The sequence below is a fragment of the Branchiostoma lanceolatum genome, chromosome 19 (assembly GCF_035083965.1).
Source record: "Branchiostoma lanceolatum isolate klBraLanc5 chromosome 19, klBraLanc5.hap2, whole genome shotgun sequence".
In the NCBI taxonomy this organism is placed as follows: domain Eukaryota; kingdom Metazoa; phylum Chordata; class Leptocardii; order Amphioxiformes; family Branchiostomatidae; genus Branchiostoma; species Branchiostoma lanceolatum.
Window position 1 is genome coordinate 356,550 of NC_089740.1, and position 19,521 is coordinate 376,070.

General features: G+C 41.1%; 1 protein-coding gene across 1 annotated transcript; it reads left to right on the top strand.

Moving 5' to 3' along the window:
- Positions 1–6,268: 6,268 nt before the first annotated feature.
- On the top strand, positions 6,269–17,943 carry LOC136425813 (tolloid-like protein 2). Its single transcript, XM_066414755.1, has 6 exons — positions 6,269–6,317; positions 6,877–7,008; positions 13,034–13,180; positions 14,899–15,261; positions 16,284–16,442; positions 17,876–17,943. The coding sequence occupies exons 1-6, from the start codon at positions 6,269–6,271 to the stop codon at positions 17,941–17,943; spliced, it is 918 nt and encodes a 305-aa protein (XP_066270852.1).
- Positions 17,944–19,521: the final 1,578 nt, after the last annotated feature.

Sequence of the window (19,521 nt, forward strand, 5' to 3'; positions counted from 1 at the left end):
TAGCTGGCGGAGGTTAATGACCCCCTCCCCTGGAGGCGGTAGCCGTCGGGCAGGCCGCTAGGAGCGCGATTTAGTCAGGCTACATCCACCTTTGGTTTATTAGTACCGTCATCGGCCGTAATTACCTTATGTACGATTTCGATATACATATAGAATAGATCACTACTATATACACACACTAAGATACATTATGGAATAGACAATATATATCCGTTGTATAAGCAAGTTCAAGTCAGTCCCGAATATTCTAACAGGTGTCAGGTTTTGTCTGGTTGTAGTAGCGGTTGTAGCAGCGCGATATTGGCTGCACATGGTGTCGCTGCTGCAGATCTGGTTCCATCCCGTTCCCTTCTTCCTGTCTACGACGTTTGGTGTGTGGCTCCCCTTGGTCCCGACGTTACGGACGCACGGGCGACTATTCCGTCTTCTCCTAGTGATGCAGCTCGTCTCACCGGCATCCAGTAGAAGATCTCGATCGGCCGATTTCACCCCTCTGTGTGGGGTGTGGCGGGACATCACACGGGCGGCAGGGACATCTCGTCGTCATCGCTTTCGTTCCGTGTGGTCCGCCTGTGCAGGTATAAAGTGGGAACACAGTCGGTGGAGCCCTGACGACCACGGCGGTTTGATCTGATTTCTGCCCCAAAACATGGCATGCATACTTCACACGGTCATCATTCTAAGGGTGCATAACTATGAGATACATACATTGTAGGTAACCAAGGGCATTTCCTATATAATGTCCTTGAGTTAAACTGTTTACAAAGAAGCTATGGCAGCCATCCTATCCCTAAAGATATTCTAGTCTGCAAAAACCGTCAAATTACGAAATCTTCAAAACTCTTTGGACACTTATAAATCAACTAATGATCTCAATAATGGATTATTCCAAAATTACCCAAATGAATTTCCCATCATCGTTGGGCGGCTGCATGCGTTCGCCATTTGGATGGTCGTCACAGTATTTATGTTGCAGAATCTTTTTTGTAAATACTGGAGCTGCTCTCTGGGAGCTGCTGTAGAAAAACACAAATAACGAACAATTAATATTGTAGTATTCTTCTTTTGTGTTTCTTGCCAATACAAACCAACCAGAAAACACACTGTAGAATTTGTAGAAATTGGTCAAGTAGGTTGGGTACTAAGGAAGGGGGCGAACGAACTGTCAGAGATTAGGTATAACATCGTGATAATTTAATAAAAAACATAAACAAAAACGTGCCACACAGTGAGAATACTATAACGGAAGTAGCTGTACTGCAATTAGAGCAGAATGATCTCGGTTGTGTATTGTATTGTGCTCCGAGGTGTGAAATGATTAACAACACAGTGAACTCTGGGGATGAAAAATATGGCAGAACATGGAGGTTTAAAATCAAAACCTCCTTGGGCATAATCTCCAAGCAGATCCACGCCGGGCGCGAAAATCGTAGTATGCTAGCCAGAGAGGGTCCAGTCAGCCAGAGAGGGTTCATCAACCCTGCCGAGCTGATGAACCCTCTCTGGCTGACTGGACCCTCTCTGGCTAGCATACTACGATTTTCGCGCCCGGCGTGGATCTGCTTGGAGATTACTTGGGCAGACGAAGATATAAACAAACCACACACGGTCGAACGAGTTGTCAGTGATTAGGTGTTCTAGTAACATATAATACCTCGTCATAGATAAACACAACTGAAGAAACACGGCCACAATGTGTAAATCCTGACTTGCGCAGTGGGCTTGGCGTCGAATTCCAACTAGTTGGCATAACTATAGACAAATAAAAACCTCCTTGGTCAAATCAAATCAACTATAGAGGGAGAGAAGGGCGGTCATTGGTCAGGTTTGGTGTGAATTTTGTTGCTATGCCACTGCACGAAATGGCCTCGGATCCTGACGTATCCGGGTAGGAGAACTCGGAGATCCGGAACCTAAGATCCGTAAGAATCCAGACGGATACGGGGGCCGTATTGTACTAAAACAACTCAATTAACTTACATGTGCAAGTGGTATACCACATCAGGGTACCACTTGCATATGTAGTTTAATGTAGGTAAATTTGAGTTGTTTTAGTACACTACGGCCCCCGTATCCGTTGGATTCTTACGGATCTGAGGATCCGGATCTCCGAGTTCTCCTGTCCGGATACGTCAGGATCCGAGGCCATTTCGTGCAGTGTGTGGGTTCAAAACAAGAGACAATACTGTATGAACCACACATGTCGAAAGTATGTCTTTACTTACGTAGCGTTATAGCATATAACAAACGCTAAATAACTATGGACTAGAGGAACTAAAGGATCACAGGATACTTCGGGCACTGACGTCGACCTATTTCTATACAAGATCAGAATACATTGATATCTACACAAACAAAGAAGTAACGTTCCTCAAACGTGACGGGAATTTGGCACACTGTACTCGAATTATACAAGATACACATTAATATTAACTTCCGCAAAGGAGTTACGTCAAGAAGTTCACAGTACTTCAAGACTTGTCATTTCTAAGTCATGCCGGAAAACACGATCTCAAAACACGCATTAATTTCTACCAAAGCAAAGAGTCACGCCTGAATTTAGCTTACTCGTAAGGTTATACCTTTAACAGATGAGTGAAGCTAGCTGGACGGTCAACTTTCCGTTCCCACGCGCAGAGACGGCTGGATGACAACACGACCTCAATGTGTGAATCCGGACTTGCGCAGTGGGCTTGGCGTCGAATTCCAACTAGGGGGAGGAGGACGGTCAGATTTTGTGAGAACCTTGTTGCTATGCGGGCTCAAACAAGAGACAATACTATATGAACCACACATGTCGAAAGTCTAGCTGTTCCTGTTTTTAAGAGCCCTCAAACAAGTGCTATTCATGTAACAACCGCTAAATAACTATGGACTAGAGGACTTGACGAAACACTGTCAAAACATACGTTACACTTGTCCGTAACGGTGTAATTGATAATGACATTAAAGGTATAGCCGACGGTACATTGTCAAAACCAAACGAACAAAACACTACCAAACGTATTGTCTATTGAAGTAGTAGCATTTTTTTAATTAACGGATGACAAACTGTATTTAGAGCAGAAGCCATCCCGGCTGGGTATTGTACTCCGAGGTGTGAAAAGATTAGCGACACGGCCTGAGACCACCCTGATGTAGACAGATCATAATAAGTTTTGTTGCCATGGCAACTGTCGAGACAGCGACCATCGGGCTGTCAGCTTGCTCCAGCTTTACAAATTATTGATTGAAATTGAATTGCTTTTTGCTTCCAAAGTCGAGGCGCAATTGTTAACGACCATTTATTGTGAGGTGCAACAAACAATAATAATAAGTTTATTGCAAATTCATGCCCGAAGGCTAAATGCAAATAACATACATAAAAGGACAGTGTACAAAATAGGTATAAAAGCTGCTTATCTAGATTATACAAATGTAATTGTCTATAACTAGTGAAGGGTTTGACTTCTCTTTTGTAAGCAATGGAAGACGTAATGTCCCACCTTTTCTATAAGTTGTGGGTTTTTGGTAGTTAACAGAAGAATAGTCTTTTCTTTGTCTGTAAGCTTAGGGAAATTCGGATAGATTTTAGTGGTCTGAATAGACAACTCATTTCGTGCATTATCATGAAATGAACAGTTTGAAATAAAGTGTATTTCGTCTTCCACGGCATTTGTATTGCAATACTTACAAAGTCTTTCGTATATAGGTAATTTCTATACCGGCCTCTCTCTATTTCAAGAGGATGAGCACTAACTCTCATTTTGCTAATGGCTGAGCGCAGATCAAAATCTGCAAGATCAAGATAACTCTCTAAATAGTACATGGTTTTACATTTTGCATAGAATCTTAACTTACCGCTGTCGTTTACCAAGGTATGAAAACTACTAAAATAATACCAACGCATGTGGGGTAGGACGAAAATTTTCTAAGTAAATTGGAATGTGCGTGTTCTTTCATGTCAACAACCAGGCCAAAACACGCTAACTGCGTGTGGGTACTCTCTTAGAGAGGTAAGATCCGGGTATTTTCGACGTATTTTTTTGCCAATAAAAACAACAATGGAAAAAAGAACGACTCACCGCAAGGAATAATGGGAATCGGCCGTGGCCGGAGAGTCGAATCGAGGTTGGACACGGGAACTCTTGAAGCTGTCTGGTCGGGGGAGAAAAATGTATCGAAGTCTATGCTGTCTTTGGGTACAGGGTAAGAGACGTTAAATCCCAGCTGAATCAGGATGGTTGTCCCATTCCCGTGCGTGCACGTTATCCTGTGCCGCAAGTCGTGTAACGGAAGCACGGGCGGTCTTCGGCTCCGGAAAAACAGCTGTCATCTCGTACCCGGGGTTGTTTGTGCAGAGCTACGTTCTTGGTTCCAGGATTAACTCTGCCTCCCAAGTGCTAAGTGAGGAGGGCGCGAAGTTCAAACGCATTCACAAGGTAATTCTTCTTCTTCTCAAGGTAATTATTTAGCGGATTGATGTAAAAAATGAATAAATCAACTCTTCAATGAATAGACTACTGGAAAACAAACATTCCAATATCCTCTGGTGCTTGCATTGAAAGCGTGTACCTTACTTCTGGCAGACACCCTCATTGATGGAGACATTTACAGCCCCAAGTCTACAAGTTTGTCTAGATTTTATTGTAAACTTCAGGCCAGTGAAATGTTGGTTCTGCACAGGATTTCTGATAGTACAAATAAAGTTTTTGATTAAGTCCAACCCAGTCAGTTCGGATTGTAAGCAACTGGAGGATACAGTGTACATCTAGTTAGCGACGAGCCAATACAGGGCCATTACATTTTGCATCATCCTAGCGTGATTTTACCTGCCTCTTGGTCTGCCTCTGCCTCGCGTTTCTAATTGATTATGCAAATCAGGCCCTATCTTGCATAAATCATATCAATTGTAATTATAATTTTTGGTACTAAATAACACAAGTTTTTCAAAGTAGTATGAAAGTCTAATCGTTGCAAAGAAGGCTCTTGTAGAATTCCCTCAGATGTTATATAAATGAGGCCCTCATGCTCCCCCCCCCCCTATACCCTCCATTGGGTATGGGGGAAATATATTGCTTTTGCTGGCATGTTCTTCTTTCTCCTTCTGACCATAAACTAGGTAGATGTAGGATGGTAGCTCTATTGTTCTCTTTATAGTAAATTCTATATCGCTAAGGGTGTTATATTGGAGGTAGGTAGGTAGCTGTAGGAAAGGTGAATACAAAGGAATATGAATTATACTAATGAGGGTCTGATTTTCATAGTATATGCAGAAACTTGATATTTCCCTCACGACAAATGCTACGTATGTCATATTGGAGGTGTAGGCAGCTGTAGGAAAGGTAAATACAATGGGATGTGTGTTATGATGATGAGGACATCAGTTGCATAACGTATACAGAAACTTCATTCTCTTATGGTAAATGCTAGGGATGTCATACTGGAGGTACCTTTAGAACAGGTGAATACAACGGACTTTGCATTATGCTAATTAGGACCATATTTCTTTTTTTGATTACGGTAGGGATTTCCCTTTGGAGATATACGTAACTTACGGAAAGGTGCTCATATTTACATAACCTCCTAATTTTGCAAGTATGAAATGCCTATCAATTACCAATATGGAATTACAGTATTTCTTATCAATTATGCAAATTAGGTCTTACTTTGCATAATGACATCTATCGATATACCACACAATTCCAAATTCATATAACGCAAGTTTGAGAGTCCTATCGGGTATGTTGAATCCCCACATAAATTATGTAAATTAGCCCGATTTGCATAATTATAATTTTCTCACGTCGCCGGTGTGTTTTTTAACACCAATCTTGTTGCAGCTTCTCTGCATACTAGTCTAATGCTCTAATACTGCTTATCGCGAGGTGGCGTTTCGTCAAGAATACTGCCAAAGAGAGATATTTCTGTATGCCTACAGATCGTTGACGTAGTTTTCATTAAAGTTCAATTGGTTCCTGGTTCAAATGTACTTATAAAACACAATCAGTCAAATTCAAAAGTTGTAAACAAAACATTCGTGAAAACTGAAAATGGCACCTAGAATGTCTTGAATGATGCTCATTTGGTTTATTCGATGGCAAGATGACAAATTTGGAATAATTTGAGAATAACATGCTTTTTTAAAATCATTGACATTACTTGCTTCATAGAAACAATTGTGTCTATTATTTGGCAATGTGTTTATTAACGGGATTCTATCATCTCAATAGGGCGGAACTTTCCGCCAGAAATCACTTCTACGTCCAGCATCATCCACCTCGTCCTGATGACTGACGAGTCTTTTACTGAGGAAGGATTCAGGATCCACTATCAGGGTAATGATGGCACTTTTGATAAGGACTTGAATATTTCCATCCAACAAGAAAAGACTAATTGGACTTGCCCAAATTTTCGGCAGTGAAATATTATTATAGGAAGCATACAGGGGTGCTCATGAATTTTGCTTATGAATTTTACGAAGTCATTTTATGAATATCTTATTAGTCTACGTAGAAAATTACATCATCTGATATACTCATAAATGTTATTAGTCTAAGACTACGTGTACTGTGCTCCATAAACTGCTGGGTACTCTCGTAAGTAGCACAGTGTCCGGTAAACTTGCCTAGTGCATCAGGCACCCCTACCTGTAATATTGCCATATCCACCTTCCCAATAAAACAGTTTCGCCATTGTCAGTCTATAGGATTTAACGCATATCAAAGACTAAGGCGTACGTTTGTGAGAAAAAAATCATTCATTCTATCTTAAAGATAAATATTTATATCTAGTTCGCAATCCGGCGTAAAGCTGGTGTAGCTTTGTAAAGAACAAATGATATTCTTATTGTTCAAAGTTTTACGATGAACTAAACATGAAGTCTCTATTGTACAGCATTAACATTGAACCTGACGGGCGCTCTGTGCCCGGACCCCGGCGTTCCGGACAACGGCTACAGGAGTGGCGACACGTTCACCGCGGAGTCGACTGTTTCGTTCGGCTGCCACGACGGCTTCATTTTGACGGGTCAGGAACACATCACGTGTATGTCTGGTACAAGAAGAGACTGGAATACACGCCCCCCCCCCAACCTGCGAGGGTTTGAAATCATATAGTATACATGTCCGGGTAGAGATCTTATAAATCACATAGTATACATGTCCGGGTAGATCTTATAAATCATATAGTATACATGTACGGTTAGATCTTATACTATCATGATCAGGCACGTCGTCCCTGCGCTCTCCTTGTATTCTATCATGCACTTTCCCTACCTAAACTTTTATTATCTTGTCAACATTTCTTTTTTTTTATTAAAAGCAAGGAACACAAAGACATGGACATAGTGGCACTGCACTCAAGTACAATGCGCCACAGAAAAGCTAGATATGATAAGACAAAGACAAACTTACTCAATATGACCTAGCTAAAATCAGGTCAAACATAATGATGTACAAAGTAATAGAACTACAAAGATAAATTTCTTTATCTGCAACAACCATATACGTGTAGTCTCTAGTTCAATTAGGAACGCAAATGCCTACTGTACGTATGTATATGCTATCATCGTTCCACACTGTTGTTGACAACAGTGTCAATAAGTTGTCCAGTCTCTCTAGAAGGAGACACTTCTTCTATGTGCGCTACACAGCATCGAAATGTGTTTTTCAAAGTAGTACAAAAAATTCTCGTAGCTTTATAAATGTGTTTCGGAATGGGAACGGTTATGGAACAGCCAACTGAGGAAGATAGAGAGCATCCCAGTGCGTGCAACTAAAGTCATCCTTGGTATCAGCTTTCCCAGTTGCTCTCGAGCCTGTGAAGCTCTACGGCCCCAAACATTGGAGGTCTGACGTGTTATGCTGTGTTTGAAGTCTCTACAAGTCTGGCCAATACGGACATAGGTTCCCACGACTGTGTGGAGAGATAAGTGGCAGGGAAACCAGAACAACAAACGTAACCCGTCGCCAATCCGCGCTGTACGGCATCTAAAAGCCCACTTCCTTACCTTGTTCTACTGTTAGATAGCACACTGTGATAAGCCAGGATCCTTCTTATATATTCTTATGATATATGTTAGACCTGTCCAGGCGTCACGTGTCTTTCTATGTTTTTAACAGTATAGGTCATGCGATTCAGCCCTTGGGCTGCGAAATGCTCTTGAATACAAATCCCTTACTATTATTATGTTTATAATATAAACAGAAAGCATTGTGTCATTTGGTCTACATAATTAGAGGATCAGTACGCAAATCAGTATCGAATTTGCATAACTAACAAGGAAAATGTATAAATCCTCTGCATTCCAAGATAGGATTCTGAAACATGTGACATATGTAGCTGAGAAGTTGAGGAATATCGATAGGTGTCAATTATCCAGGTGCCCCCGATGCCAGGAAATCTGGGAAGACATAGTCGAAATGTTTGGTGAGGAACACCGCTGTTTTCCAAGCAGGAAGACTTTCAGAAGATCATGCGCAAGTAGAGTCCTTTAGCTGACACGTGCATCTCCGCTCACGTCTCAATAGTCCCTCTCTCTCACCTAATGCTACTAATTTTCAAAGGGCCCTGACCCAACAAGAAATGGTCGCAATGACTTCAGGTTTGGAGACTTTACATCTATTTGAGTTATGCCCCTTCGTTCCGGATGAGGCCGTGAACGCCGCTGAATAACCTCTGACACAACCTTACCGTTCTTCATTTTATGCCCACAAAAAGACTCTGCCTGAAGTTTGCGTGGAGGACGCTATGTGTACAGAGAGGAGGGAGATATCACATCTCCAAGCGATATTACAAAAGGGACATACCAAAACATGGTCGGCTGCAGGTGAGTATTCTACAGTGGAATTATCACAACTTTATCATTACCTTCGCCGAGAAGGTTGTGTTTTCGTCAGCGTTCGTGTGTGTGTGTGTCAGTGTGTGTGTGTGTGTGTGTGTGTGCGTGCGTATTCGTGTGTGTGTGTGCTTGTGTGTGTGTTCGTGTGTGTGTGTGTTTGTGTGTGTGTGTTTGTGTGTGTGTTTGTGTGCGTGTGTGAGTGTGTGTGTGTGTGTGTGTGTGCACGTGTGTGTGTGTGTGTGTGCGTGTGTGCTTGTTACGTGGTAGATAGCGCTTGAAAGGGAGAGTAAGTCATGTAGATTTGGGCAACTTATCGGCTTTTTGGGAACTACGGGAGCAGATTTTCTTTCAAACTTTGGCTGTCGTCATTATATTGGTATATAGATAGGTTTATTGTTGATTGACAATCAGGAGCTTATTTGCATAATTGAAGAGGCAAGTTTATGAATCCGCTGTACTCCATTATAGAACTCTCAAACACGTGACATGTGTAACTAAGAAAGAGAGGAATATCGATAGATATCAATTATGCAAATAGATACCTAATTTGCACAATTGTTAACAAATACTATAATTCCATAGTGGTAAATGACGGGAATTTCATTCTTGCAGGATTTGGAAGGTAATTAAATGTGGACATTATCAGACAATGTCACATGAACCATGCAAATGAGGGCTTCATTCACATAACAACTTTATTTCACAACAATTGTACAAGGTACAAAGTATGGCATCCACTGGTACATAGATAAAGTTCTATTAGGTTAATCAATCTATCTAATACAATATGATGTAGTAGTATGGGACTTCCCCTGCCTTAAATAGGGAATCTAAGGGGCTTGGGGTATGACTATCTAATTGATTAAGGTATTCAGTGACCATTTTTCCGAAGACAGTGTCCAAACTATTGTCATTTATCAGATAATCTAAACTTGTAAAATGTTGTATCCATTCCTCTGACGTAATATTGGGATCGAAAGTAACTGTGTGTTGACTTGTGTTTTCCATTTACTTCTCTGTCCAAATACTTTAAAAGTGACCAAAATTCCTTTGGATTTTTTTGCTAAATTTTTCCAATTCTACCAAAAGGTCGGAATTGTACTTATGTTTACGCTGTTTGATGAGTTTCTTGTAGTCACGCAAAACTGTGAAATATTTGTTTCTAGTATCTTTTAGCCACCGTTCTTTCTTCAATGGCAGCGACAGTGTTTTCAAACGTCAACAGACATAATTCATGCAGATGAGGCCCTTATTTGCATGATAAAATGGGAAACATTTCTGATATGCCCCTCGAAAAGGTCAGTCGGCGAAGGTCGTGGAATTCTAGTTAAAGAATATTATCATATAGCCAGATGACCTCGACCAATCAGAAGTCCCCATTGCATATCGTTTATGAAACCGTAATGTCATAGAAGTGCCACAAGTGGTGAATAATGAATCTAAAGTGGTGAATAATGATGTTGACCAATCAGAAGGAGATATACACAAGACATTGACCAATCAGAAGGACACTCAAGAGGGAGGAATGATGATGAATAGAGTATTGCAATGTTATGAAATATTTTCTGTGGAAATTTTGGTTTCAAAATGAAATCTATAATCTTGATTGACAGTTACATGCATTTTTCACATGTACATTGGACAAATGTGTTTACATGTATAGTATTAAGGGATCTATGTGTCATGCAGGAATTCGTTACTCTTATATGGGTCAGTTTAGATAAGCTATGTAATGATAACGTTAATAACACGCTTATCGATCCTCGGTGTATTTGGTGTCATAGCGCCTGGTCATTTGCTATAACTACCTCATAAATTCACCTCCTTCGTCTCGCTCACGTTATGACACCATATACACCTCGGGGTGGGTCATTAACCCTTAATTTAAGGCAACGCCATAAGTAGAAAAAACGATTGTTACCTTTGCCAGTAGGCTATGTTTTCGGTTTTCCTATGGTGGAGTAGCCTCCGTTGCAGATTTTCAAGTTACAGTTTTACTATTACATTTTTTTTTCATATTGCTTCCCGGCCAGCAATAAGTAAAAAAATGTAATAGTAAAACTGTAACTTGAGAATGAACACAGCCGGAAGGAGTCTGCAACGGGGGCTATGGTGGAGTTCCTGTGTGTGCTTGATGTAAACAGCAGAGCTCGAGAAGCTGAGGCTGAATATTCATGATAGTTGGTAGATGGGTAAGTGTCGGCAAAATGTCGGTAAAAGGTCATGTTTGAGAATGGGCCTCCTGGTGGCTTCCTACAGTACTGGTAGTACAATATTGGTAGTATATTGTTTGGTATCTACACGTCATTTCCGTACACAAAATAAAGGACTTACCAAGAAGATTTCGACTTCTCCTGGTCCTTCTCAAGTTGATTTGACTCGAGGCCTACGTCTCGTGACCTGGCATAAGTGTGACGTCAGCAACAGGTCAACGATGCCAGGCAGTAGGTATCGACCCCCGTCTCCGTTGAGGGATGGTCGATGGGCCCTAATGTAAACAATGCCACACCTCCCTCAACAGACTATACCGACCGCCGGGCATCTCTGACCTGTTGCTGACGTCACACTTCCCCTCAGGTCAAGACATAAGATTCGGGTAAAATCAACTTTAGAACGACGAGCATTGTTTTACTTTGTGTACGTGAAATTTTCAATCGGTCAAATACCGTCAAAAATTACCCTTCATACGAATAAAGGTGAATATTAGTAGATATAAATCGTGCAAATCAGGATCTTATTTTCATCATTTATGAGGAAATGCTCCAATAGCCTTCTTTACTAAGATAATATTTCCATACTTTGGACATATCTATTGGGGAAAGAGAAGATGATCAACTGATTTATTCAGATGATTGCCTTATTTGAATAATTGATGACAAACATTTATCATACGTCACTCGAAAAGGTTGACGTCATTTGGCGAAGGTATGAGGTCGTGGATATAATTAGTGGCGATTGTTAGAGGTGATTATGGAATAACACTAGAACTACATTCACATTTTTGGAATACAGCTCTTCAAATGATTTCTTTTGGGCCCATTCAAATGTTTGGCATGAAGCCCTTCAAAACGATTTTGGAAAAAAACCTAGGGGTGTCACATTTTATGTTTTACCCATACTATGTTTGAAATACATGTATGTTCCTTTTTTGGTCATGTTCTTCTTCTTCTTCTGTCAAATCGTCACATATATTATTTTGTATAATATGGAAGAGTCCATTCTTCACTGGGGTGATTTTTGAAAATTCAATTTTGGACTTGATTGATTATGCAAAAAGGTTCATTTGTTAGAGGAAGTCTATTTTACACGAGGATGGTACTGGAAGAGTCAATTCTTGAACGGGGGACGTTTTTTTAAATCATTATTAGAGTGGGATACTTATGCAAAGTATAGGAGAGAGTTATGGGAGTGAGTATTGTGTGAGTATTATACTTATGCAAAAGTCCATTTAAGTGGATGTGGTTTTGGACTGGTCCATATTGCGTGGAGGTGCCACTGGAATAGCCCATTCCTGCATGGAGGGACTTTTTTTCACAGTTTTGGACTGGGGTGATCCATTTTTTGAGTGAAAGTATTTCAGAATGGCCCATCGTGTATGGGGTTGCCTGTGGAATAGGCTGTTCTTGCATAGGGGGTCAAATTGGGAAATCTCCATTTCGGACTGGGATGACTTTGCAATAGATCACATCGGGCAGAAGTATTTTCTTGATATGCCAATTTGCCCAGGTGTTATGTTGGGACAGTCCATTTCTGCATGGGGAGGAGTATGGGCGAAACATACTGTATTTGCTTGCAAATGTTGCCTTTTTAGTGTTACTGATATCTTTGAAATGTTGACTTAGCTGGGTGATATCGACGGACTCAGGAAAGGTCATAGTGCTGGAGTTTTTGGAATTCAACATCCAGTATCAGCCAAGGTGCCTGAATGACTGGTTTCAGATACAGGACTTGCCATACATGAGTAAGTAAGAATGAATAAGTAAGCACATAACGTATACATAATATCGTGGTACGGGGCAATGACTTCCAACGCAGTAACGCTTGTTGAGCATATTCCTGAATGTAGGATTCAGTTATAAGTACGTCGGTACATGTTAGACACCCAGGTACGACGTGTCATGTTAAATACAAAATAAATCAGACAGCTGGATAAAGTCAGCCGTTTCTAAATCTCGTCACTTAACTGACCCTGTTTCGGTGTTACGCTTCTAGGCTTCTACCAATCCTTCTGCGGTTTCCAGAACCCGATTGTGTACGTGTCTATGGCGTCTACCCTGGGACTTCACTTTCACAGTGATGATGAGATCGCAACGACAGGGTTTAAGATTCATTATCACGTACAGAACAGGTCTGCGGACGGTAAGTTAACAAGATCACTTCCACCCACTCTTACCGCATTCCACGACATCATACCTTTGCCGAATTATGTTAACCTTTACGAGTGACGCATCATAAAGTTTTCTCATTGATTATGCAAATTACATTCTCATTTCCATAAACTACATCAGCTGACCTTATTCTCCATTTCACTGCTTCATCGGCTAAACTGTGTTTTGCGAAAACTCATAACTAAGAGAAGAGAAGACGAATATTGGATAGATTATAACAACCTCCGATATCATTAGGTAACTTAAGTCATCATGCTCACTTGCTCAGTCCATGGAATTTTATAAAGATCCTTACCCTTCCATTCATTAGCGTTTGCCTGTAGATATGATTTTATGTATTATCATAATGATAATGTGACGTTACGTGTAATTTTCGTTACGATTTTCTTTTTTTCAAAATGTTCAAACAATTGAAACTCTCTCTCTCTTTCTCTCCCTCTCTCTCTATATATATCTATCTATCTATTTAATATATAGGGATAGATAGATAGATAGATAGATAGATAGATAGATAGATAGATAGATAGATAGATAGATAGATAGATAGATAGATAGATAGATAGATGAGAAGGAACAAATGGGAAAGAAAGAAAGAAAGAAAGACAATGAGAAGCAAGAGAACAAATATCACATGAAATAACTGCGTAATAGACTGGGTCAGTGATAGACCGAGAGGACAACATATGTACTCGTCCGATGAAGCAGTCTGTATGGGCCCTGTCACGCCTGTGCGTGTATGCAAGTCCGCATGAGTTGCGTATTAACAAGTTGTTGGTTCAGGTTACGTTTGCAGCCGAAGAAGTCATTTCTTTGATTCGATAACTAGGCTGCACAACGATGGGTCAAAGTAGAGAACAACTTATTCATCGCAAAGTTTACATAAACCAAAAAGATATTCATGCGCACCTCATACGCACTTGAATATACGCACAGGTGTGACAGGGCCTTTAGGATCAGAAAAGCCACACCAATCCTGAACCGTTATGAGGGGGATATAGACTAAGTTATGTTTGGGACAGTATTCTCAATAAGTAACAATCGTTTTATTACTGTTGCGTAGCAATATATATTTATTTTAAAATAATTTACGTTTGGGACCGCATTATCAAACCATTGTTGCTTAACAATATATATGTATGTGGGGCGGCATTGTTAACAGGGACACCTAGCCTCAGTGAACAGTGGACCCTAATGAAGATGATAGATAGGTCGGGAATCGAAACGTCGGCCATTGTTGAATATGCGGTTGTGAATAAAGAACATTGCTACTCATAAACGCAATGAATTTATGAAATTTTCTCATTGGTTCTGGAAAATAGATACTGATTTGCATAGTTGGCATCTTATTATGTAAATGATATCGATCCACAGAACAAAATCCATAACCTGTCCAGCCTCCCTTGAGTTACTCTCTTTCAAAGTCTGAAGTAAAATCGGCCAATGCTGTTTAAACGGCCAAATCTCCATTACAAGTCCAAACCTGAGAGATAAAAACGGTAGTTATCCTGCAGTACCTTAGACAACCGCTTGGACATCCAAAATCGAACGCGTTCTTCGTTTTGCTGACACCTATTCACATGAAAAGATATCATCCGGATACATTTAACATCCACAACTTTTTTGATATCAAGATAATTTTAGCTGTGCCATTGTTGTATGTTTAATATCATTTATCATTGCTTTTTAAAGATCAAAAAGGATATCAGAGGATCCACTTTCTGTCAGAAGATGCTGGCTCGTTTTCGTCCATGAAATACCCGCGCTCCCCCTACAGCAACGATGTGTATCAACAGTGGAGCATTACCGTCGGCGCCAACAGACATGTCAAGCTGATGTTTACGGAATTCGATGTTGATGAAACCCTGTACTGCTTTGGAGACCAAGTAGTAATTGACGACCCCTATGGTTCGACACGGGTAGCCATATGTGGTACTTGTCTTCCTATGCCTAGAATCTCGACGGGAAGCATCCTGTTTGTCGTCTTCATGACGGACTTCGTGATTCGCCGGGCTGGTTTCTCAGCTCGGTATGAAGCGGTGGAGGATAGGTTAGGTACGTCAGATTTCAGAAATCATTTCGGAATTTCGGATGGATATGTTGTTTTGTTGGCTTTAGATTTTTAGCTAAGACAAAATTACACGATATCTCAACAATCCGTCCACGGCCATTCCTTCGTATAAAATGGTGTGAAACATGTACTAGTGCACTTTATTTTTACTTACCTTATACCAACTATTTCGTTTTTCCCGAAAAAGTAGGAACAACACATTTTATGTTCGTCTTGATGGAATATGAACACAAAGGTACAGTTGGTGCGCAAAAGTGATTTTCTTCGCCAGTAAAGCTGACGAAGACATCATTGGCGACGCTGGTTCCAAAAATGCTTTACGGCAATCCGGAAAATTAAAGGGAATCTAGACAGGAAAAATTTGAGAGAAAATGCGACATATTTCACCCATATCCCTCTCCGTGCAAAAATGGACGGTTCTAAACTAGCCTCTTGGCGACACCTCCAGTTCAAAAACACTTCCACTTAAAAACATACTTTACATTATCACATTGAATTTTAAAAATCCCCCCGTGCAAGAATGGACTCTTTCAGCAACACCCTTGTAGAAATGACCGGTCCAAAAGCACTTTACCTTAAAAAAAGGACTTTTGCATAATCACCCCTGTCTCTGTGTAGTGATGGTGTGTGCCAAAATAAGAATGGCAACAAAAAAGTATTGTATGCCAAAACTGTTTACAAAGTCGAAGGCCAAGGCACGTCTTTTAAAGATCCAATTTGTTAAGTTATCAGGGTGTAATAGTAAGGCACATGACAACAATATATTTCACCCATACCTGCAGCATGAATGAAATATGATTACAAAAATACAATTTCAAGAAACTAGATGATCTAACGCCTAAAATAATATCTCAAGCAACTGTATAAAATTTTGAAACCAAAATCAAATTTTATCCAGTTGCTTGAGTAACTATTTTTGGCATATTTTGTTACCTGGATGTTGAACCTTCATCAACGTAACGATGATCTAAGCTAACGTTTTGCTGTCATTTTCCACACAATGTAGAGCCTTCTGCCCCAGACGCACTCGACTCTGACTGGCTATCGATCAGTGACGTCAGGGTCAAACAGATCAGCGTCAGTGCCTCCACCAATCAGGTGTGGGCATTGGATGAGTCCGGGAGGCCGTTGCGACGCACCGGTATTACCCGAACAGTGCCTCAAGGTAAGGGTACAGAAAAAAGCGCAGTTTGTTGCTTTTTTCTTTCAGTGCATGTAACTTCATAACGATAATGATGATTGGAACGTTCAGTGTACATTATTGATTGGCCAGATGACGTTGACCAATCAAAAGTACCCATCTCATATCGGTCATGACGTCATAATGCCAAAAAAATTCAACAAGTAGTGAATAATGAATCTCAAGGGGTCATTAAGTACAATAACCGGCCTTGTCGGCCGTTCCATTATGTAAGGGGAGGCGACTCTTTTTTGACATATACATTTGTATGACGTTTCTTTGTTCCACAAATGTTCACCATCATAAAATAAACCGAATCTTCTGTGAAAACATGGCTAAATAAAACAAATCATTTCAATATATACAAGTCAAATCGGAAGGGAAGAAAACATTGAAGTGGAACCGCTAACAGTCATTATATGACCAGATGATATTGACCAATCAGAAGGAGGTATACATATGACATTGATCAATCAGAAGGAGAAGTGCATATCACCCAGCAAAGCCTAGAGGCCTGGGGTGAATAGAGTAGAGTAGATTTTAAATAGATTTGACATGCCAAGATTGCAATGTTTTGAAATATTGTCTGTGGAAATTTTGGTTTCAAAATGAACTCCGTAATCTTCTGTACCAAAAGGACAAATGTACATTTATAAATGCATTTCTCATGTATTGGGAAAAAATTGAAGCTTTAATCCAACACAACAATTGACTCACCATGAATTTTCGGTTGGACCTCCAACCTTCGTCACATGTTCGATCTACTGCGTTGAACGCCGGGAAGTCGGAGACGTGATGACGTCAGCAGTGACGTCAACGTGTACTCTACCAACACAGATGAGCTTTCATGCGAATGTGTAACACATGTGTTTACATGTATAGTATTAAGGGATCTATGCGTCATGCAGGAATTCGCATCTCTTATATGGGTCAGTTTAGGCTATAAGATAACAACGCAACTGTCACTGATATTCATCGGTGTATATGGTGTCATAACGCCTGGTCATTTGCTATAGCCATCTCATAAAATCAGTTCATTCGCGTTTACGTTGCTTACTAGGTGATTTCATTCGGTGATTAAAGAAAATGACCAGGCCTTATGACACCATATACACTTCGGAGTAGATCATAAACACACAGTAAAGATGGGAATTTCGACTCAGAATAGCGCGTCCTTGTCAAGGAATGAGCAATCCGCCGCTTCCGTGACGTCACGTCACGCAGATAGGACACGTGACTCGGTGAGCAGTGGATTATTATGGCGTTCCCTGGCTCTGTATAGTGATGGTTTTTGAAGGGCCCGGATGTACATGGCGTAACATTTCCACTTATTAAAAAAATGCGTCCGGTAACCGGAACTATTGACTTTACTGGGTGGGAGGTAATCGGCACAGAACGGTTCCTGCACATCTCCGTAGGACGTGCTGGCGTGTGGGTGGTCTACAACCACTCGGCTGTCATGTACCGCGTGGGAACATTCGGGTGAGGATATTGAAAATCGTTACATGAAAGTTGTGACGACGACGGTCAAATGGTTAAGATATGGCTACTAGTATTTGACAAGTGATCGGGAGGTCACAGGTCGATTCCTGTCTAAACTTATCGTCCTTAAGAAAGGCACTTTTCTCACCCCACCCAGGCGTGAATAGGTAACTCATTATTTAACCTTCGTTTTGGAGGTTTAAAGGTGCCCGTACGCCTGGTGGAAGGAGAGAGAGAGAGAGAGTGAGTGAGTGAATGAATGAGTGAGTGAGTGAGTGAGTGAGTGAGTGAGTGAGTGAGTGAGTGAGTGAGTGAGTGAGTGAGTCGGTCGGACGGTCGGTCGGTCGGTCGGTCGGTCGGTCGGTCGGTCGGTCGGTCGGTCGGTCAGTCAGTCAGTCAGTCAGTCAGTCAGTCAGTCAGTCAGTCAGTCAGTCAGTCAGTCAGTCAGTCAGTCAGTCAGTCAGTCAGTCAGTCAGTCAGTCAGTCAGTCAGTCAGTACGACTGGTGGAAGGAGAGAGATGGGCTCAGTCTTCCAATACCATGCCCAAAAACTAAACAACGGATTTAACAGCCTTCCGCATCTATATCCTCCGAGACGCTAAGGTACATTATCTATTTAGTAAAAGACTTCAGCGTGCACCGGCAAACACCATGTACAGACCGAGGCAGGTAACGCGGCAGTAACTATTACCATTAACTTTGGGCAAGTCCATTATTCGAGGTGTATTAGGCAACACTTGCCGCAAAAGCCCGTTCTCGTGAGCAATAAAGCATGATCCTGTCATGACGCCCCTTTATACCTACTAGTATACAAAGCAAAGAAATAGGTTTACCTCCACCTACCAAATATGTAGACAATCCACCCCGGCATTCTTGAGTTATCGTGATGGCAGACAGACAGACACAAGAACGCTGACCGAAACATATCGGAGAAGGTAATAAACTCCTGAAGTCAGAACAACAAGTTTCCTGGAAGCGTCTTGCATGAAGTATTTCATATGTAGTTCAACACCGAGTATTTCATCAGTTTTTTTTTCGAACTCACACGATAGCTAATACATGTATCTTTAATAGCATCTGCTGTCAAGCATTTCTTTGTTATCTAAACTATCTATCGTCATGCTTCTTCTTCTTCTTAATACCCTCGAACCATCCCTGAGGGGGGGGGGGGGTCAGGCCTGATGGATTACGGCAGGGCGGCTGCGAGCCCGGCTTTAAAGGCCGCCACTGTCGGGGCTTGCACAACGTGCCCCGGCAGCGTGTTCCACTCTTTAATTGTACGAGGAAAAAGGGAAGATCTATAACGTTGGGTAACATAAATTCGTGGGGTACTTAAATTCGGGATTTTTCGAAAACGGGGTATTTAGGGATATGTGCTAGATGCAACATCAGTAATACCACTAGAAATGCAAACTTGACAGACTAACGCATTCAGAACACTGTCTGAAAAGCTTCGATAACCATGCATTAGAAGTTGGCGACGTCAAAAAGTATCTGTCCCTTATTGACAGAGTCTGGGGGCTTCGTGGGAGACTCACACTGCACGGTTGTTCGCTGGTTTATAAGACAAATGTCACATCTC